This window comes from Cheilinus undulatus, linkage group 20 (genome assembly GCF_018320785.1).
Source record: "Cheilinus undulatus linkage group 20, ASM1832078v1, whole genome shotgun sequence".
NCBI classification, from domain to species: domain Eukaryota; kingdom Metazoa; phylum Chordata; class Actinopteri; order Labriformes; family Labridae; genus Cheilinus; species Cheilinus undulatus.
In genome coordinates this window covers 31,760,675-31,783,920 of record NC_054884.1, presented here as the reverse complement: position 1 = coordinate 31,783,920, position 23,246 = coordinate 31,760,675, and the positions used below count along the sequence as shown (strand labels likewise).

General features: G+C 38.8%; 1 protein-coding gene across 2 annotated transcripts in view; it reads left to right on the top strand.

The window, feature by feature from the left end:
- ppp1r9bb (protein phosphatase 1, regulatory subunit 9Bb) overlaps positions 1 to 22,903 on the top strand; it is a 61,775-nt gene extending 38,872 nt beyond the window's left edge. For both annotated transcript variants that reach the window (XM_041816345.1, XM_041816346.1), the window contains exons 4-11: positions 5,399 to 5,519; positions 5,787 to 5,891; positions 11,426 to 11,558; positions 17,300 to 17,452; positions 17,562 to 17,615; positions 17,695 to 17,924; positions 18,009 to 18,105; positions 21,446 to 22,903. In XM_041816345.1, coding sequence (XP_041672279.1) covers positions 5,399 to 5,519; positions 5,787 to 5,891; positions 11,426 to 11,558; positions 17,300 to 17,452; positions 17,562 to 17,615; positions 17,695 to 17,924; positions 18,009 to 18,105; positions 21,446 to 21,496 — 944 coding nt within the window. In that variant the 3' untranslated portion in view covers positions 21,497 to 22,903. The remainder of the gene's footprint in view (positions 1 to 5,398; positions 5,520 to 5,786; positions 5,892 to 11,425; positions 11,559 to 17,299; positions 17,453 to 17,561; positions 17,616 to 17,694; positions 17,925 to 18,008; positions 18,106 to 21,445) is intronic.
- The last annotated feature ends 343 nt before the right edge of the window (positions 22,904 to 23,246 follow it).

The window sequence follows — 23,246 nt, the reverse complement described above, 5'->3', positions numbered from 1 at the left end:
ATGGCTTGTCACAAATTATTTGCTCATATGATACTCAAGTGCATGGTGTCAATACAATTATTCTAATGTTCTTAATCCTCCCTGATCTTGTTTCAGAAATATGAAACAAGAAGAAATTATAGCTGTCCAAAAGTCCTTGTTTCAGAGCTGTGGTTCTCAAACGATGGGTCAGAACTCATAAGTTGGTCGTAGAGCTGTTTACAGTGGGTTGTGAATGTGTTTTGGAAAAAATGGCAAAAAGTCTATGATGTATAGTAGCCCTAAGCAGACATGCATCATTATACTGATAGATTTTTTTATGTTTTCTTGACATCAAAGCTGGTTTTACACAGTAATATGTTTGTTTCAAAATTTAGTAGAGGTACACGATATTATTGGCATTATACACTATATACACATTATACACTCACCATTCACTTTATTAGGTGCACCTGTTGAATTGCATGTTAACACAAATAGCAGGTTGGCCAATCGCATGGCAGCAGCTCAATGCATTTAGGCATGCAGATGTGGTGAAGATGACTTGCTGAATAAAGAATGGGGAGGAAAAGGGATTCAAGTGACTTTGAACGTGGCATGGTTGTTGGTGCCAGATGGGCTGGTCTGAGTATTTCAGAAACAGCTGCTATACTGGGATTTTCACGCACAAACATCTCTAGAGTTTACAGAGAATGGTCAGAAAAATGGAAAATCCAGTAAGAGGCAGGTGTGTGGATGGAAATGTCGTGTTGATGTCAGAGGAGAATGGGCAGACTTGTTCAAGATGATAGAAAGGCAACAGTAACTTAAAAAACAGCAATTTTGGTCCTGATTTCTCATGAAGGACGTGGAGACCAGTTAAGAACTGTAGTCATCAAGAATGAATTAATAATAAAAATGTTAGAGTCGTTAACTCTTTAGGCCTAAATACATAGAAGAAGGTAGATGTTTTAAACTAATAAATTTAAAAACATGCTCGTGCTGCTCATTGACTGTAGAAAGGATTGGACAAACCCTGTGTGACGTCAGCTGTCTGCTTACAATAGGCGGACTCAAACAGCCCTTGAAGCCAATCCGCAGCGGCTTCCATATTTAAATCATGGTCTCAACCAAACTTTGGATCAACCTAATGACCCGCCCACTAAGCTCAACTTCCTGTCAGCTCACTAGCTAGCATTCTGGTTGACAGAAATGTAGCTTCTGCCTGTTGAGCTATCTGTCATTCAAATGAGACGCGCCCATCAGTCCGCAGCAAGGTTTATCCTAAATATAATCTTAACCATTGTGGTACAAAAAAATTCACCCCCATACACTGAGAGAACATGAAGACATTAGCTAATGAGACATGTTTGTTTTTTTAACCAGACTGTAAACCAGTTTATTTCTAGTGTAAAAACTGGCTGTTTAACAGATGTTCAGATGGGACTTCTGGTGTTCCTGCAGCCAGCTTCAACTGGACACTCGATGTATTGAAATTTTTTGCATGCAGTATTACACATAGGCTTCATTTTTCAGGACCGGAGGTTGCCGCTTGGTGTAGCTGCAGTCTAAATGACTACATCAAATAGAGGATCAGTCATGTATAACTTTTTTTAAAGTCTGCTACTTTATTGATAGGATTTATCGATAGGAAAGACGTCAGTTAATCATGCTCTGTAAGCCATCATGTTTTTGAATGCAAAAAATAGCTGTAGCTAATGAGTTACAAGATGTTTTTTACCTTGAGATGTAGACTGATTGTCCTCTAGAATGTCATTGTCTGTTAAATTTCAGTTGCTTATCATTAAATATTAAGACAGAAAAAGTCAGATTATTATGTTCATATTGCAACCTTGAATGCAGCAGTCCTTCAGCGCTGGAGCGTCCATTAGGAGAAAAATGTCTGCTATGTGACTGTGGTCAATAAAAGGTAAAAATAGTGAAACAATAGTGAGGCTCTGTAAATGTTTTATAGGAAGGAAGTGCATTGTCAGGCCTCAAGGACACGCACAATGTATTTTTGTCAGTAACAGTGAATGTAAACAAGACTTTGCTTGTTGACAGAAAGACTACACACCACACCTTTTTACTCGATCTTGTTCTAGTCTAGAAGAAAAAGACTGGAAATGCTTTTATGCTTCAAAGATCAGGTCTGCTCTGATTTAAAATAATTAAATAGTATTTTTCAAATTAATCTGTGTACTATTTCTTAAGAGCAGCACTTTTAACTTTTCTGAATGTTGTAAATGCATCAACGTTCAGGGTTCAAGGCCCCATAAAACATAAATTGTAAGGAATTCAAGCCCCAATAAGACATTATTCTTACACACCTTTCACAAACAAGTATGAGCAACAGATGAGTTGACATCAAAAGGAAATTCTGATATTATGCTAGAAAGCAGCTTTGCAGGATTAATGTTTACATCCAACAATTTACAGGTGGTTAAGTGTTGTTGGGCTTCTACATTAATATTTTCTTAATGTCTTATTTTAGTGCAAAGCTGTTTTCAATGCTGTGTGAAACACTTTAGACTGCTCCATGTATGAATGGAGCTCCGTGGATTATTTTGCTTTGCTTAGTCTACAAATTATAACCAAACATGCAAACCTCAAATGTGATGACATTCATACTGTATGGGAATAATACCAAGCTAAAACCTCTGGTGCTGAAAAATGAGGCCAGTCCAATTGAAGCTGGCTGCAGAATCACTGGTAGTCACAAGCTGATTTTTACAGCAGAAATAAACAAGTTTACAGCCTGTCTGGGAGGTGAATTTTTAAATAAATGATCCCTTTTGGATGAGTTATTTGTAAACACCCACTAAACTTAGGTATTGCTTGAAAACCTTCAAAAACCTTTTTTACTAAAATCTTGTTTTTCTCAGCCTCTGTTGCAGATAGAGACATAAAATAAAGAGGAACTACTACCTGGTGGTTATTTAGCTCTGCACAGTTTCCAAATGCAGGGCAGTGAAAGTACAGTAGTGAGTCTTAAAGAAGGACTTCTGTGTTTACTGTGATACAAATTTTATAATCAAGGGCTGACCATAATGACCTTAACCTTTCACCTCCAGAATCTAATCAGTCCATCCTTGAGTGAGAGTGACTATATATGCAAAGTCTGAAGAAGACCTTTTAAAGAATTGTTGAGGTTTGCAAGCCAAAGAAGGGGAAGAGCCTCATAATGTTGACCTTTGACCTCTAGAGTCTAGTCAATTTATCCTTGAGTGGAGTTGTGACACCTTTATTCATAGAGGAGGGCAGTAGATAGAGATGGAAATAGGGGCAAGAGAGTAGGCACAAGCTACAGCCAGGCTTGAACTGTGCCATCTGCACCTTGAGTCTTGTGTGCATTTTCCAGTGTGAAGAAAATCCTTCAAAATGTTCTGAAGACACTGTGTTTACAAAACGGCCTGGAAAGCAAGGGATGAATATGAGGCCCAATGACTTTGACATTTGACCCAGGACCTCCAAAACGGAATGATTCATTCTCATGTCTGCCTCGATTGCAGAGACAAAAATCTGATTGAAAGCTTTAATTCTTGACTTTAACTGAGACAGACTGCTTTTTTGTAAAGCTTATTTGCAGTTTATTATATCACCAATAAATAAAAATGATCAACATTCTCTTTGTCTCTGTTTAACATTTCCCTCATTCGCAGAGCCCTGGCTGTCCCATCACAATCTTTTGTCTTCGTGTAATTCTTTTCTGTTCCTCTCTATATTATTGTTGTTCCCATCTAATTTTTGTTGTTCCTACCATCTGAATTACAGCTGGAATCTGTCTCTGTGTTGTTTCCCTTGCTCAGGTTTTCAGAAATCATCAGAACTGAGCTAGAGATTGGGTCACCAACCTGTAGATCTCGTGATCTACTGGTAGACATTATGATAAGACCTTTAACTCTAGATGAATTGATCTTCCTTTACTCCTGTAATTTTCAGTATGAGCAGACTAGTCGGAACTGCTAAAATGTGTTTAATACTTGCATACATTCTTCCAGTCCTGAACCAGTATTTTCAATTAGAAAGAAAATTTAAATTTTGTGGACTGTAAGACCAGGGGGCCCCCAAAATTTACAATACAATAGAGTCTGTTATCTTTTGGATGGGACCAAAAATTCCCTGAAATGTATTTATCATTTCACTAGAAAATACCCACTGTAAATTGACTTCCGTTAAATATCTTCCCTTATTTACATTGACGATTGATAATCTTGTTTTGTCATCTAAGTCAGTGTCGTCTTCTTTTCGTAATCAGACTTGCCTGTGTAGGTTCATCCAGATCATGGTTTTCCAAATCTTTGTCAAGAAGGCAACTGGACTTGGTTGAGGTTCTTGAAGACGTTTCGCCTCTCCTCCAAAAGGATTATTCTGTTCTAAAGTGACTATGACCTAACTTGGGATTTATGACCTAACATCATGCAACCCTGGCAAACCGGAAGAGTCCCAGGAGGACACACAGGTGAAACTAAGGCAGCAACTCTGCCAACAACTCTCAGGTGACCCAGATGATTGAGCTGTGAACAACCTTCACCTCAAGTTTCACATACAACGCCTGTGCCGTGATCCCACAGCAAGTTGTACTGTAGAGCAAATCAGTCCTACTCTGGTCAGCTGGAGCAGTTCCACTGCCCACGCTCCAGTCCGGCTCCAGCACATCCCTGAAGCCCCACTCCAATCCGCTTCATTGGAGATTTGCTGCAGGTCTATTTTCTGTGCTGGCTGTAGTTATGTAGTTACTAAGTCATATTTGTACTTAAATGCAAGTCAAAGTTATAAAAGCTACCTAAAATGCAAGTTTTGTACATGATGCTTTGTGCAGGATTGTGTGCTTACACCCCTCTAGGAAAGAAGGGGGTCCCCGATCTCTGACGTTGTTTTTTTTGGGGAGTTACGGGCTAAAAGGTTTGGGAACCCCTACTCTAGAGCTTTTTCATCCATCAGCTTTTCAGTGTGGAGGCCAAAGAAGCCAACATTTTTTTCCCATCTGCTCTCCACATGTGACTTTTCACAAATCATGTGCGGTAAAGACAATGAGATCATCTGAAGTGTGTCGACATGTCATCAGGTCTTAAAGGTAGACGCATGCCACCAACTCATCCGGTCCACCAACGTTACATCTGGTCTAAATGGGCTGAGAAAGATACCAGATACCAGCCTGATGTTGTCTCAAGACCCCCTTCAACATGTCTTTACCTGTTTCTAGGCTGATCTAAAGTCATTTTGTGACTGTTTTTAATATGTCGCTAATGTCTTCAGAAGCCCCCTTCAGTAACCAAACATCTGACATCATTCGGACTCTAGCCAATACGTTCTACAGTCCATGAACAATATCCATGTTTGCTGTCCGGAGACAGAGGATAAGATGTCTCTGAGTTCCCCTGATAGCAGAAACCTGTTAAACCTGGACTCATAAAATGTATCTCTTGCTGTCTTTCAGATGGCGATGGCCTGGGCATTAGCATCATCGGGATGGGTGCAGGGGCTGATATGGGCCTGGAGAAACTTGGCATCTTTGTGAAGACAGTCACAGAGGGAGGAGCGGCTCACAGAGACGGCAGGTACGTTCATTCAAACTGATCAGTCCTCTTCTTTGAACGCTATAGGTCAGTCTGAGGTCCGCTGAGCAGTTGTAGTTTTATTACCATGAACCGGTTCTTCATTGTCCCACGTGTCTCTGATTTCTGGCAGCTGTGAATATTTTCACTGCCAAGAATCTCTGCTTTTATAAATGGAGTTTGGCCTGTGTGGGCTTCAGTATAGAGATGACGAACAGAGGCTGAAGCTGAGCTATTACTGTAAACATCTCTCTTCTCTGCCTCCTCCAGGATCCAGGTGAATGATCTGATCGTGGAGGTGGACGGGACCAGTTTGGTGGGAGTCACCCAGAGCTTTGCCGCCTCTGTACTCAGGAACACCTCAGGAACCGTCAAGTAAGATTTACTTTGAACAGAGATTGTTTTGCAGTTGCTTTGGCTCACTTCAATAATTCACAGACACAAATCGCACGACAGAAGTTTAATGTTTCATCGTCACAGCAGCAGAGCAGCTCAAAGGATGGAAATAAAACTGTCTCATTAGAAAAATCAAGTTTGTTACCTTGCTGACCATTTAGGGCAAAGATGTAAATTTAAATACAAGCAGTTGAAAGTATGTTTATCCCCTGGAAATTCCAAATATCTACATAGATAAATAGAGATCTGCAACACCTGTCAACCCGTGTATTTTGCCTTTAGTGTTAATTAGCAGACACCAGCATGCAACGCTAACTTGGTGAACATGATAACCTGCTCTCTGGGCTTTTCTTATTTATTTATTTTCTGCCTTCTTATTTGCTCTCTGCTCTGTCCTCTGGCCTGTGACCTGGAAATAACTCTAAGTGCCATCTTGTTGGCTCTCTCAGTTCCTAAAATGTATTTTTAAAGGGAATGGAGTAAGCAGAGAGCAGGCTTCCCAGAGGTGCTTTTACAGAGAATGCACAGGTGTATCTTTGGTGGAAATGTTTCAGCATCTGTGGTGAATAAAAGAGTCGTATCATACAATTGGAATAATGGAACCACAAAGATAGAAATGCTTATCAGTATGATAATCCGACAGATATCTTTGAACACAGCTGTAGGATAGGAGAAATGATTTAGCTGCACGTCAGATGTGATTGGCATCAGTGTGGGCTTACAGCTCTGAATAACAGACGTCTCATTCATTACTTGCCTTCAACTCAAGAATTGCAAGTTTGATGTGAAATGAAAACACAAGACTGTTTGCATTCTCACTGTATATTGAATGTTTATAATGCAAAAGTTGGCATGAATCTGAAAATAATGTATGATATGATATGATATGACAAAGTACATTTGAATACCATATATAACAAATAAAGATTATGATAATTTTATAAGGGCCGTCAAAATTAATCGAGTTAATTGCAATTAATCAAAGTCCATAGGTTTATAGAAGTTAGAAAAGGAGGGAAGTGATTTTTTTTTGCGACACCTCTCAGAGTTAAGGTGAGCCTGGAAACAAGGCGTACGTCGGACATAGGAGATAAGATCGTCTTACGTTACTAGTCATAAACCTGGAGTCTGTCATAATATTAATGTCAGATAAGTGACGGTGGATGCCGGTCCGTAGGCTCCTTAGGCTGGCGGTGCTGTACTCTCTGCTCAAAAATTATGACTGTCTCAGGTTGCTATAGTTACTCCTACCATTTAACGGCTGCTGCGCATTAATTTGGAACAGTGCAATGATTTTTTGATCGGTACTACTTGTGAAGTTCGAATGGTGTCCATATATCAGAATTTAATGGACACCAATGGAATTTCCAGAGCCAATCAGAATTGAGTATTCACCAAGACCATGGTATAAAATACAGTACGGTACGATACAATAGGATATGATACGGTATGATTTAGTTTTTTACAGTAATCTTTAGATCCTTTTAGAGGGATTAATTTTTGTCTTAAGTGCTCCTGGCCTCTTGCTGCCCTCTCAGTAGTATCAATGCATTAAAACAATAAAACCAAACAACATATATCCAAATGTAAACAGAGAAGTACATAGCAATGACTAACACAAACATACTGTATTTATTCCACATTACTCGTGCTGCAGTTGCACAACCCACAGAGCCTCAAAACACTACTGACCTCCCAGTTCAGTATATTTATATTTTTACCGTTGGCATTTTTTGCTCTGCTTTGCTGTAGCTGTCACCAGGACATACGTTTCTGTTTCACTTTGTTGCAGTGGCTCTCTCTGACATTCAGCATTCTTACTTTAAGAGATTATTTCCTCCTGATAGCCCGGCCTACTCAGAGGACTTACTTCTACCACATCCTGCCAGTTCAGCTCACCAGAATGTAGATTTATATCTCCAAGTCTCACAGGGTCATGATTACAGCCTGCAGGGTTGAAAAGCTCCTTTTTGAGACATCCTGAATACAGTCAAAAGACTCCACAGAAGCCACAGAAAACACTGTTATCAGAAATAAATACACCCACCATCATATGCATCATTTTGAAATACCAGAGAACTATTTGAAGCCCGTGTGTTCGGCTTTTTGTTGTGCCCCTTTTGTCATCTTGGCTCATCAATGATTCAGGGTTTAGTGGTCAGAACTGAGGAGTAATTGTAAGTGTCTTGTGAGGATCAGAGACCTCCATAGATAGCTCATACATTATGGATCGAAGGGTGCTGAAGCTCAGACCTATTCATAAGAAAACATGTGGTGGACAAATAGACGGAGGCAGGATGTGTGTTTGTGAACGTTTAATTACCAGCTAGAGCTGCAGAAACTGAAACGCTGCAGGCTTAATAACCATCTGTGGCTATGTCGTGATTTACAGTATGTTTCCCTGCTTACCGGTGGCTTTTAATTGGACGGAGAATTGCGAGAGCTCAATCAGGAAACATATGAGCTCTGTAATGAAGTGAACAATGAGCTGAAGGAGAGGCAGAGCTGAGGGTTTGATTTTAATCATAGAAGAAGTCGACTCCACAGAGATTTCCTTTGTTTGGCTGGAAACAGGACGTGAGTTTCTGTCATCAGAGGCAGCACATTCCTTACAACATTAATACAATTCAGTAAACCGGCTGAAGAAGCCTGTAGGATGTGTATTATATATGAAAAACACTATACTGTCCCTCATGGAGCCTGTATTCAGGCTCCTTAGTGGTCAGGGGGAAGAACAGACCATCATTTATAATTCAGCATGCACATACAGCCCAGTATCATATCCTATCAGTTCAGCTAGCAGCTTTGAACATGCTGTGGGTTTAAGTTAGTGGTGGATGAAGGACATGGAAGATATACGTGAGGAAAAGTACAGATATGATACCAGAAAATGACTTTGGTAGTAGTTGAGTTATCTAGTCTAAGGTTGTAAATTTAAAAGACTTTTTTATTGATTAGAGTAATATTTTAGCCCATGTAAAACCAATTCTGTTGTCTTCAGTGCAGCTTTTTGTATAAAACTCCCACAAGCTATCATTTTCTGTCATGTTTGACATCAAAAACAGATCAGAGTTTGTCCAACAGGTCATTTTTTCTACCCAATAAAAACCCTTTATCTGAATCAACAGTTACCGTAAAATCTGGAATATAGGTCGCCCTGTTTTCTGGATTCTCCACAAGGGAGTACGGTTTAAATGTTGGAGCATAGAAAAACTAGGAGGGACAAATTAATGGGGGGATCTGGAGGCCAGAGTTTTAAACGGAGAAGATGTAACTCTCTGCATTGTGATGCCTTTTCACACATTTTGATGCTTTATTTTGCAAGAGAATAAGGGTCTTGTCCACACAGAGTGAGGTTTTTTGTACGTTTTGACCTACTGTACACATGCAAATGGCTTTTTAGTTCACTGAAAACACATTTTTTGGAAAACACCTTCCAGGATAGGGATTTTTTAGAAACTCTGCTTATAGCCTTTTATGTATGGACAGATGGGGAAAACTGAGATTTGGACTTGAAATGTAACACTGTTTGCTTGTTCCCCCTGTTTGATGTCACTGGTCTGCAGCTTATGGTTTACATCGCCATGACATTGACGGATGTTAAACTTGAGCTATGTTTTAATGCATAGTTGACATTTTTTGATCCATTTTTGCTTTGTTGTACAGTTAGGTTAGGCTGTAGCCAACTGTCTTAGCCTAGCGTAAATACTGGAAAAAAGAGGGGTCAAGGTCCAGTTTTTACTTACGTGGTTCTCAAGGAAATAAAAAACTGCAGGACAACCATACAGACTGCAAGATACTCTGAAAACTTCCACTCTTGATTTGGGATGTCCAGTGGTGTGTGTAGAAGTGTGTATGCTCCTAATTTATTCACATTCATTCATAACATTCATAAAGCCTCCTTCACGTGAATGACAGATGTCATGTCAATCTTATGCATACCCCTTTAAATAAAGTGTTAAAACATTTTTTTTTAGAATGATAGAGAAAAAGAGTGATAGCTGTTAATGCTGATGGTAGCATTATTTCCTTGCTACTGAACAATGAGGCTGCAGAGACTTTGCAAACAAAAGTAGAGCTATATGCAGCAGGTAAGCTCAACATTCAGATAAATGTCACATTGTAGTGACGGTTTAAGACCAGAGTATTTCTGCTCAGTGCTTGATGTATTTCTTCTGAGTTTTGGTGTTTGGAGTTGGCATGTTATGCAGGTAGCAGGTTGCAGTGAAAACATGGCATAGAATATCAGCGATGTAGGCCTTCTGTTAGTGAAGAAGCAAAAAGGGATTACTAGGTCGCAGAAAAATTTGCTTAGGAATTTTATTGATGTTATCATTCTAGCAATGACAAAGTGGATTAGAGTTGATGGAAAGATCTTTTAAAACTGTATGAAAAGAGAGACTGAGTTTGTGGCACAGTAAAAGTGAGGGGACAAATTAACAACATAGTCCCACTTGTATGCAGTGGATCCAGCTATCCTCTTCAATGAAGTTTTCCATTTCGTTCAGCTAAGTCTATGACATGGACTTATTTGCTGCTATGTCACTCTATCTGTTTTTGCTGTAAAGACAGGAGGAGGAACATGGAGTTTGCACATCTGCTAGCGATAGTATGGTAATGGCACTGTCAGTCTGTGATAATTATTACCCTCATCCACCTATCACTTGTTGCCCTTAACTGAGGAGTGTTTTCAGTCAAACCAGCACCCCACAACAGTATACTTCCCTTTCCTTTAAATGCATGGTTATGGCCTAACAAGGATGAATAGCGGTTAAAAAGTGGCACCAACCCCTGTAAAACTGGTCCCTGCTGTATATATATTCCAGCACATCCTGAGCAAAGAAGCAGAAGCTTGCAATACACAACGAACTGGATGAGTTATTAATCATGTTAGGTCTTGTGTTGGCTGCTGCATGCTCTTGTGGCAATGACGTGTGCATTTTAGTACTTTTAGCAGTTTATTTGTCATATAAATATGTGGAATACAGACAACTTTAAATGAAAAATACGTATGAAAGTATGTGTCATACACTAGGTTTGATGGTAGGTGAGCTAGATGCTACCATTAATTTGATACAACATAAAAGAAAAACACCTGCACTGACACTGGCTCATGCCACATTATTTGTTGATGGGTTGGTATCTGTCAATAGGGCCAGTATTGACTCACACTGATGTACTGATGCATAGATGCATCCTTGGATGTGGTCTCTGCTGTGGATCATTAATATTTTTAACCCATAGCTGTCATGAGCTAAATAAAGAGGAGTGTTGGTCCATTCTAATTCACATGTCGGCAAATCCCAACTTTTCTGAAGTAATTTTGAAATCTTATAAAGATGCAAAAGTTATGTTTATGTCTCTTACAAATAAATCAGACAAGGAAAGGAAATATAGTCGAGTCAAAGTTGATTTAGATTGGACAAAAAATGAGTGTTAACCACTGGTTTGAGGCTGTCAGAGCTGCTTAATCTTTCTGAGCTGGACTGTTTTATTTTTATGTTAAACTCCAGGTTCGTGATTGGTCGAGAGAAGCCCGGGGAGCAGAGCGAGGTGGCCCAACTCATCCAGCAGACCCTGGAGCAGGAGCGCTGGCAGAGGGAGATGATGGAGCAGCGCTACAACCAGTACATGGATGAGCAGGAGGTCAGTTTTAAACAAAATCAGTGCTCAATTTAAAACAGATGGTGAGGGTCCAATGAGACCTGAGAGACTGCTCAGTGCACATGCAAAGGGCAGGAGAGAAGCTGCGGTGCTTACTAATCAGTTTCCTCCCTACCCCCCATTCACTTGCATGCAAACAAACATGCTGACATGATCACACTAAAGATGAAAGAGAATTAAATATAAGGGAAGATTTTTGCAGCATTAGATTTCAGATTCCTTTTGCAGTCTAGGAAAAGCGCTTTCATCAAAATATAAAATAAGATAAATACATTTTTAATATGTCACAGCCTGTTTCAGTCTTCCACAAAGACACACAGCAACACAACAGAGATATCACTGAATATCCTGGCAAGAAAATAATCTGAAAATACCAGTCCTTTGTTTACAGGAACATTTAGAGACAGGAAGGTACAATGAGTGCTGCATCATGCTTTGTGAACCACTCATCGAGTGATTCTGCTTTTTTTCTTGACACACATTGAGCTGATCTGTCTTGACAGCTTAGATTTAAACACTTGACCTGGACAGTGACTCCATAGAATACAGTGTCACTGTCTGGGTCAAGTGTGAAACCCCAGGAGGGCTGGAGGTTTTTGACCCCAAAACAAGAGTTTTATTTCTTCTTAAGTTGGATGTATATGTTGCCACTTTCACTTCCCATTGTAAGTAAGCTAACTTTATTTATTAAGCATTTTCTGTAGAAAAGGGTCACAAAGTGCTTTATATCATCAAAGCACAAAATACAGAAATAAACCAGGGATAATAAGAAATGACGCAAGACCTACATATTAAAATCCTGCATGAACCATAAATTAATCACATTATAGGTAATCAAAAATGACTCAGCTGCGTCAGTGGAATGTGCTTAAAATTCTGATGTTTGGGTGGTCAGGCCTTAAAAAAACAAAACAAACAAACAAAACAAAACAAACAAACAAACAAACAAAACAATCACTACATGTCTGTGGGAAAGACAGCAGTGAGTTTGATTTTTGTGAACGGGTTGTTAAGTAGAGGTGAATGAGTTCCGTGAAGTATTTAGGGGCCTGCCAGTAAAGGGCTCTAAAAGAGAGGGAGAGAGTTCACCTTTGGGGATTGATGAAGTAAACTGTTATTTTAAGAGCACTTACACTAGTGAGTCTGTTTGACCCACAAAGTCTGTCTTTTGTAACTTCTGTGAGTGCACAGTATCAAGGTTTAAATAGCTTTTTTTTTCTTTAGTTTTGATTTGATTTAATTTCACTTTTGTTTACATGTTTCATTTTTCTTTATTGCGTGAAAATGCTACATTTTAGTGTCGTCGTTATTATTTTTAGTTTTAGTGTGATCTATATTTTTCAATCATATGGAAAACTTGTCAGGGGTGAGACCCAAAAAGCAAGAAATAGTAAGCATTATACAATATCTAAAACTATATTCAAACAGGCTCCTCTGCACTCTTTATTTATTCAAATTTCATATTAGAATACAGCTCCAGACCTAAATTCACCACTGTCTGAAGGCTAAAGGCTGAAGAAGTTATGATTATTTGAGAGTAGGGCTGTCAGCATTGATGAATGAATGGCAGTGTGATTACATTTGATAGTTATTGCTGTAATTTCTTTTATTTCATTAATGCAGTGTTTCCCAAACGCTTTTGTTCGAACCCCCTTTGGCAGATGAAAACATTTTTAGCCCCCCCTACCCCTCACGATACAAATCAACATGTCAAAATATGTAAACATATGACAAACATGTTTTCAGTCACAATATTTTTTAACAAATTCCTATTTTTAAATAATTTACCACTACATATGACCTCAAAATTTTGCAGAAATAACAACAACCATCATCTTAAACAGAGTTTTGAAATCAGACTCTGAAGATGAAATTCCCTGAAAATAAAAACTTACTGAACATCTTTAAGACTTATACTTCCAGTCCTGCAAGAATTTCAGTAACGACTGTGGGCTTATTTGGTGCTCCAGACCTTTTCAGGTCTTGGGTGTAGCTATGAGAAGGCCAGTCTAAGATCATTGTCAATGTCCAGCTTTGATCTGGATTTTGTCTGATTGAGGCAACAGCAGAAAAGATATCTCACCCAGGTAGGATGTTGCAACAGAGATGAGTGTTATCAGGGCCCCCCTGCCTAGCAGGGGGTTCTCCTTTTTTACTCCAATCTAAAATATAATGTCATGTGGGGCACCCCACTTTGGGAATCACTGCATTAATGCATGCTTTATTGTCCTTTTAGGTACACTTTGGTTAAACCACTGCAGTGTCTCCCTGCAGCAACAGCGATGTGGGATAAGAACACCCCTGCTCCTTAAAGTCTCATTTCACTTTAATAAACTCACAGTCAGCTCAGTGGTTAAGTCAGAGGTCATCTTCACATTCAGTTATCAAATATTTACTTATATACTATTCCCTTTTTTTCCCGTTAATCTTTAACAGGTTCCTTTTTCTTTGGTGAAGTTCATGCCATAATCTTTGGTCTACCCAAAGTTCCTTATTTTCTTTTATGATTAAAATCTGGTCTTTATCCAATTAGGAGGTTAGCTACCCTTAGTTTAAGACAGTATGAAAATCTAAGATGATGCAAAAACAGTTTTAAATGCAAAATAGTGGAATGTCAAAGTGCAACAACAGTAACATAAAAGGCGTAAATAAATGCTATTCACGAATGTGCGCACAATCTCAATGCCTCTCCTGAATGAGTCCATAAGTCAAAACCTCAGTTTCATTTCACTATTAAAAAAGTTGGAGTGTTGCAGAAACAACCCAGTTCTAACCACATCAAACAAGCTCATCCAAAATATAAATCACCGTACCCGAGATGAACCATAGCCGTCATGCAACCTGCCAGGTCACTCCAGGATCAGACATTTTTGTAGCTCAGTAGTAGACTCCTTCAGCACCAAATAATGAAAACAATAGAAATCAATAAATACAGGGGGCAAGACATGAAAGTCCTCAACTCTGCAAGGACGGAAAGGACTTTAATCTTTGGAGAAGAGATGACAAAGATGATGTAGAATTTATAAAAGCTTTTAAATTTAGCTGAAAAACACCATAACAGTAACCTTCAGAATGTCTCTGGGCAGACAGTGGTACATCAGAACAATAATATCAGTCCATATGACTATAAAAGCTTAAGCATATGTTCTGACATTTTAGATCCTTAAAGTTTATGTAACCTTTTACATGTTCCTGGGCATAAAGTGAAGTTTTAAAGTGAAAGTAAATCTTTTGTTTGCAGAGATTTGTCTTTCCTGTATGCATGGTTCCTCTTCAGGATTATGAAATGTACTCCAGTATCATGGTGGACAGAAGTGACCCTCTGCTGAGGTCATGTTGGTCATGTGTTCCTCTGGCCAAAAGCCACCGTGTTATATCCAACGTGGAGCATCAGACCGATCAAACGATAAGCTCTGATCCCAAATGGGGACAGATCAGGATGAACGGAAGAGGATGCCCTCACATGCGCTTTGATTTGATAATCCTCGTGTCTCTCTGTGATTTTCTTGGTTGTTCTTTCACATAGACACATCATGTTAAAAATGATGTTCTTCCAATTTATCATCAGAAGGGGAGTCAACCCGCTGGTGTTGAGGTGATGGTGTGTGCTTCTTGAAAATCATTAGACAGGATAAAAGAAAGTCTGCAGTTTTGACTGTGGCACCATCTAGTGGTCATTTTGCATTATTGCACAGAAATGTGCTTCCAAATCAAGATGAAATGGTTCCCTCCTTACATGAAGGACTGTTTTCTTGAAATTATACCCCAAGTCAATTAATGTATTAAAAAAAAAGTTTTAGCTTTCAAATAGGGATACATGATGCTGGATTTTTGCAGATATTATTAGTCTGATATTTATAAAATAATTTTAGCCAATACTGATATTCAAGTGAAGTTTACACATTAAACTTTAGTCCGTAAAGCTTTAGAATGAACAAATAGACAAATTTTGGTCTTTCAAACACTCTTTAAAATGTACTTTATGATAATGAATAAAGAAAAAGACATCAGCTTACATAGGTCTGTTGGTCCTGCCAAAAACTTGAAATTATTTGATTGTGCAGTCAATAATTAAAGCTGATAAGGGCAGATTTTTAAAGGCAAAATGTGAGATTTAAATGTCAGCAGAAATATGCATATCTGCTGATACCTTAATACACTTTTAAGGCTAACATCTGCTGATATCGTACTGATAATATTGTACATTCCTGTTTTCAAGGACCTTTTTTGTTTTATATTTTTCATATCTAGGAAAAAATATTAAAAGATTTTTTAAGTACTTCATAGTAAAGTGACAGAAACCCTAAGGACAAATACATCCATTTATTTTATTTTAATTTATTTTTTTCTGTGACAACAAGCAATTTTGTTTTCTTTCTTTACTTTCTTTCCTCTGGATAATGAATCTGGTTTTTCCATGATCATGGGCGAATTTCTAAATGTCTTAAAAAAAGATGAACATTGACTACAGAAAAACTATCATTTCTATCCCTGGATAACACAATAAATAAAAAAGTTCTTCTGAAAACAACCAAAAGTTACTCATTATCTGGAAATTGAGTTAAAAAAAAAACTTGCATCAGGGATGTGAAACGATGAGGTTATTCTAATCATGATTTGTCTCCCTTTGTTTCTTTTGAAATTCCACCAAATTGCATTTGCAAGATGAACTTCTTGTGATTAAAAAGGAAATGAGGGGACAGTAAGGCAGTGTCTGCCCCTGGAGTGACCTAGTTAACGTCCTTACCAACAGGTTGCATGACTGCCATGATTCGTCTTGGGTAAAATGATTCATGCTTTGGATGAGCTTGTCCCACGCAGAGGTTATAAATAGGTTGTTTTCTTATACAACACTCCAACTTTTTAATAGTAAAACACTCTGAGGTGTTGACTTATGGACTTATGCAGGAGTGGTAATGAGATTGTGTGCATATGAGTGTGTAGCGTGTATTTACTCCGTTTATGTTGTTGCACTTTGAAATTCGACTATTTTGCCTTTAAAAGAGTTTGATCTTGGATGTTCATGCTGTCTCAGACTAAGAGCAGCTAATCCCCTATTTGGATAAAAAGCTGCTTTTATTTTAAAAGAAAATTAGAAACTTAGGGTAAACTTTGGCATGAACTTAACCACAGAAAATGGAACTTGTTGTGGATTAACAGGAAATAAGAGAATATTAAAATTAACAAATGTTAGATAATAAAAGGTGCAGATAACTTTTGACTTGATCAAAAGAAAGTAAACTTATAATGGACCTTAGTTGCATCGCCACTAATGCATTAATGCTGACAGCACTAGAAAATGCATGTCCCCTTAGGGCTTCCATAGAGACAAATTCCCCCCATTATTTTTCTTTAAATTAATCTTAACTGTCTACACATTCATCATGTCACGCCACAAAATCTTGACTCAGCTGGAATTGCATTAAAAATAGATTAAGATGCATTTTTGTATCAATTAAAAATATTTCTTCCTTTGCCTCTGGCTACTTCTGTTATTATGCCATGCAGAGAAGTTTAATATGTTAAAACATGGAAATGTTGTGCAAAAATGATCAAATCAACAGTTTTCCTCAATAGCTGTATACAACAAACACTTTTGAATTGAATTGTGTTCTAACACATATGGGGAAATATCTCTCTATTTCAAGTGTACTGCTCCTGTAATCTCCACATATTTATTCCTGATTCTGAATGCTCCTAACCTTGATGTTTCCCCCCTGCAGGGTGGTGAATACGGCACAGATGAAGAGGAGGATGACGATGAGGAGGTCAGCCCGCCGTATCCCAGTGCCATCGAGGTGTTCGACTTGGCAGAGAATGAGGACATGTCGCCTCTGGAGACGGATCCTGAGAAACTGGCTCATAAATACAAAGAGGTGAGGAGGGAGATCTTTAACTGGAACATTTCCTGTGTAATCACAGATCATTTTCTCTGCTGAACACTAACACGTGTATTTAAAATTATCCTTTCTCTCTGCTGTACAGCTACAAATAAAGCACGCCGTGACACAGGCTGAGATCCAACAGCTGAAACGAAAGGTAAGCAATTACATTAAGATCCTATTTTAATGCATTTAATCATACATAGAGCAGCATTAATTCATGGATGTGTTTCCAGCTGCACCACGCGGAGCAGGAGAAGCAGCGCTGGCGTATGGATAAGGCCCAGCTGGAGACGACCCTGCAGGAGAACAAGGAGCGCATGGAGAAGCTGGAGGGATACTGGATGGAAGCTCAGAGTCTTTGTCAGGCTGTGGACGAGCACCTGAAGGAGACCCAGTCTCAGTATCAGGCCCTGGAGCGCAAATACAGCAAAGCCAAACGGCTGATCAAGGAGTACCAGCAGAAGTAAGACGATGTGACCGCGCAAAAGATGAGAAACTTTAAAAGAGTTGGGAGAAAGTCTAATCTGTCTGCCTTTTTTAAACACAGGGAGATCGAGTATCTAAAGAAGGAGACTCAGCGTTGTGCACAAGTCGGAGCAGAGGCGTCCCAGCTGAAGGAGGAGTCAGGACAGCTCCAGGAGCAGGTACAGGAGGAGATAGAAGGCGCCATCACTCACTCTGACTTCTTCTTTCACTGCTTGCATTCTTAGGCCTCCATTGGTGAAAATTGTGCTCACAATATTCCCTTTAGACCCAGAGAGCAGGGAACACTCATTATTAAGCAGCCACTATTAAAGTCTGCACTCTTCTTTTTGAGTAACTTTTACTCTTCATGTCCAGGAGAAAATGTTCTGTAGGAGAATCAGTTGCCTTCCTCTGAGCCAGATGAGACGACACGCTATGTAGAAACTTATTTTTTGGTGTAGTTAATCCTGCACAAGTCAGCAGCCTGCGCAGGAATCTCTTTGTCTAAGCTCTGCCTTCAGCATAACATTAAATCCTGCCTCAGTTTATCTCAAAGCAAGGATTTCTACAGTTTTCCATCATGAATTTGCATTTTTAGTCCCAGAAGAAGCAGCTATGGAACTGAAACTCTAGTTAGAAAGCATCAGTTTGAAGAGTTTTTTAACTTAACTTTTGCAGCTTTTGCATCAAACATAGTCATGCTTACCACAATCAGGCTGTAAACCTTAATGCTCTATCTCTGGTTATTTAATGAAGCAATAAGATGACAATGATTTACTGGTCAGATTCCATTTTTTTGGTTTGGCTGTTCACGTTACTTTTTGAATTACTCTCGTATGAACTGAGAAGACTTGGACTGACACACATGTGCAAAAGGACAGCAAAGATACTACATACAACTTTTATATCTTGCCCTGCTGCATCCAGTTTAAGATAATATTAACTTATCTGAAAATTGAGCTTGAATGTATGATAAATTTTACTCAAAATTTAGTTTTAGATGCATATTTCTCATGAGAACAGAGTCACCACACAGCTTCAGTAGGTTTAGAGGTTTCTACAGACAACCTATTTTCCCTTTGGTGAGCTGTAGCTATAGCAACAAAACCTCAAAGACTATATTTAATCAGTATGCCTTATTAGTTATTAAAAGCTTGTCTGAAGCTGCAACATGCAACTATTTACAGTGTAATGAGACTTCCTGATACCTTCCTGTGTATTTAAATGTCAAATAAGTTACTTACACTCAGGATCACTTTATTAGGTACACCTTTATCCAATCAGCCAGTCACATGGCTGCAACCAGTTCATTAATGCATATAGACTCAACATCTCACCTGTTCAAAGACGTTGGGCTATGTGGTCGAGCTCTGAGCAGGGCAACCAGGAAGGTGACAGAAGAGGTAGAAAGGGCAAGCTTTTGACTCTGGCTAAAAAAAGACATGGGGAGCTACAAAATCCCGAAGAGGGCTGGCTGCAGGGAGTGTCAGGCAAACGTCCCTGCTCACTGCCCCGCCACCAGGAGAAACATCAGTGAATGGTGTGCCCAAGCTGATGACCCTGCAGCCAGCCAAACATGCACCGGTGGAGATGCAGCAGGCCTAGGGGAGAGCAGGCTTAACATCTGCCTGTAAATTTGAAGACATGGTGAAGATGATGTGCTGAAGTTCAGACTGAGCAAGAGAACAGGGACTTAAAGGTGATTACAATGACACTGAATGTGCCATGATTATTGCCACAGATGGGCTGGTCAGAGTATTTCATTACCTCTGATCTAGGTTTTTTTTAGCACAATCTCAAAAGGATCTACATGGTAAGACAGTTTTATCTTAATGGATTGATTTGGTATCACGTCATCAGGAGGCTGCCATGTTTTGTCCGCTGGGTACTGTGATGTCATAAGGCTTCAACAGTCCTCGGCTCATAGCTTATTTCTATGTGTTGGTTGCCCAGAAAATCTTTATACTATAAACATGACAGGACTGTTAGGGAAGAGATAAACCATAGAGACGATACTCTCAGTGTAAATGAAAGTGGATATAGTCAAAGAGGCAAAAGACGGCGAGTGGAGATGAGATTATGGTGTCTGTATTAGTGCCTGCAGAGAGAGAGAGAGAGAGGGTGATCAAGGCCTTGTTGTTGAGTGAGTTCCTACCTAGGTGAGCAGTCCTGGCCGTTGACACCCATGCAGCCTTAAGTACCACTATTCACACCTGGTCTGATCCTCATATCAGTGATCACCTGAAGGCTGAAGGCTTCACATCGAGAAACGTGATGTTAAGCATGTAGAAACAGAGCATTTAGAAGAAGGACCAGGCGATTTTGGCTAAATTCAACTGTCAAAGACATAAACCAGGTTATATGGAGCACAAACAGAAACAATGTATCTGAAGGAATTTATCTCATGAGTTTTCCTGTGTATTTGCAGAGACTCACAAGATAAATGCTTGTCATTAATATCTCTGGATTCTGTCTACATCCTAAAAGAGAGAGAGAGATAAAAAAAAAGAGAAATAAGACAGTTATTTAACTAAGTGGTTCCCAAAGTGGGGGTCGGGACCCCTGGGGGGGTCACAAGACACAGAGTGGGGGTCGCGAGATGCTTTCCAAGAAACAGGGAGTATTTTTAAAAAGTTTGAAATTGTATATTTTGCACATTTCTGTTGAAATATATGCATAAAATTGGTTCAATTTTAAACTTGTTGAGATTTGTGCTGAATCAAAGCAATGTTTAAAAAGTAAAACACATGACAATTCTTCAATGTGCATGGCTGTGTTCAACTATGCCACAACCAATCTTAGGAGCAGTGGGGGTCTCCGGTCTTCGTCATTGTGGGGGTCCCGGGTTGAAAGGTTTGGGAACCCCTGATTTAACTCATTGCTCGGCAACTAGGGCTGGGCAATTAATTGCACATTAGATTAAATCGCAATATGACCTGCTGCAATTTTTAAATCACAGAAAGTGCAATATTTCTTATACTTGAAATTTGAGTCAAAATGCCAGTTTAGACCTTTTTTTTGCAGCAAAGATGTTATGCATTACATATCATGCAATCATTCCAGTGCCACATTTTTAGAATAGTGTACAAAAAAATCCTATTTTCTTTATTTTTGTATGTTTTTCTTATTTTATATGAGAATTTTATAAAAAAATCATTACCTTTACTACGACAGTTCATATCAAATTTGCAAAATGAGCAAAATAATCATAACAACTGGCTGTATTATTAAAATTGTTCTGCGCTAGTTTAATCTAGTATTGTGTAGGTCATAGTATAGAATGAATTATTGCTTCTTTTTGTGCTAAAATGCAGGAACTAAAGAAATAATTGCATGTTAAATTGCAATCGCAATTAGATTATTTTCCCAAATCATTCAGCCCTATCAACAACCATGCATTTGGCCAATGAAGAGGGCAGCTTAATGAAGTGATCAGTGAATGTTTGTCTGGGGTAAAAACATTGATGTCATATTAAAGCACCTTTATAACTGCATTTTCCTCTTTTATTCCCCCTCCAGGTGGCTGATCTGGAGTGCCGGGTAGAGGAGCTCAAATCTGAACCTTTATAAAGCCTTTCTCCCTTACTTATGGAAAGCAAAGCTCCACCAGGAGTAACCCGAAGAAAGTGTTGTTGTACTCGCAGAGACCTGCAGGGTATTTCTCGGTTTCTGGCCACATACTCTCGACGTGCCCTCAGACTTTGTATTTCAGCCTCATAACCCTTTTTAACCAAGTTTTTCTGTTAGCATTTAAGGGACAGAATGCTTCAATCATCACAAATACAGACTCTGTGGAGCTCTTGATGTGTACTGTTCCTTTTTTTATTTTCCACGCTTCGGTATTTAACCCATTAATTTGTCGTTTTGTGACGAACCAGCTGTTGCTTTTATTTGCCAAATTTTCCTTTTCCTTTCTTTCGCCTAGTTTTGTGACCTTCTTTTTATTTTCTCAAGTTTGTACAGATGTGATACCGTGTGGTTTAACAATCAGTTTGGTTTGTAAAAAATTTTAATATGTGTATAACATTTAGCATAATATAAACTAATGAGATTTGAGGGGTTGTTGTATATTTTACGTGATGAAGATGTGTACATTGGGACGGAGATTGCACTGAAGAAGACATCGACAAGATGCTTCACTGGAACGCAGGAAGAAAACAGGAAACGTGCGTGACGTGTCTTGGAATATGTACAAACAGTTACCCAACCTTCGTAGGGGTCATGTCACTTAACCTTGAGAACCACCTGCTGCCTACCTTTCAGAAGTGTTTGTGTGTTTTTTACACATTAAGACTCATGAACGAGCATCCAATCCTCTGTTTCAAACCCCCTCGCTCCTTTGAAAATAAAGGACCAAACAGAAACAAGCCTCCACAACTGCTGTGCCACAGATGAAAATGGATCTTTTCCCCCCTCTAATGGATGTTGTTAAGGATTTGTGTAACTGGTATTAGCTAGGACTACTGATATATGAAACAGGACTCAGACCGGGATGTTAAAGAAGCCGTAACCAGCAGCAAAGTCATCAATTTGAGAAAGTTGTGTCTCTAACCAGCAGCTGCACTTGACTCCGCTGTGTGTAGCACATGGAAAACACTGCCAGGTTTATTATACCTGTTTCAATTTCCGCACAGTTTGAAATGAAATTGAGTCTACTTGTGTCAACTGTCATACCAGTATGTTTGTATAGTTCAGGTTAAGACTGAAATATTTTAATTTACTTCATATTTATAATATAGTCAAGGTGGAAATATGAGCTAACAAGGACAAAAACTGACAAAAGCAATGCAAACAGTAAAGTGTAATAGACAGTTATACTGTGTCATGTAAAAATGAAGTAGATCTGGATGACTACATAAAATTAAGATTAATTAATCAAAAAAACAGGCATGGTTATGAGTATTTTCATAATATTAAGGCTTGTACAGTGCACATGCTTTGCATTGTATGTTTTGTGGAATAAATGGTCAACAGTGATGGTACTATGTTGTTTTTATTTCATAGTTTTACTGATTTTTGTTCACATTATATACAAGGGAAATCGGTTACTATCCAGATTTGTAGTGAGAAATATCTCTACATTACAGAACTGGAAAATATGAGACAATTTGTGCACAGAGCCAGCGAGGGACCAAACACTGCTTTTGGACCACTGCTTTCATGTTTGCCTTTTTTGTATGTTTTCTGCAAACTGTAATTATCACATTTAGACATAAATTTTTCTTACTATTTATTCTATTATGACGGAAAACCATGTTAGTGATTTATCATTGCAAGTAGCCACCTCATGTGTGATAACACGCTTCATAAACTTTGTACT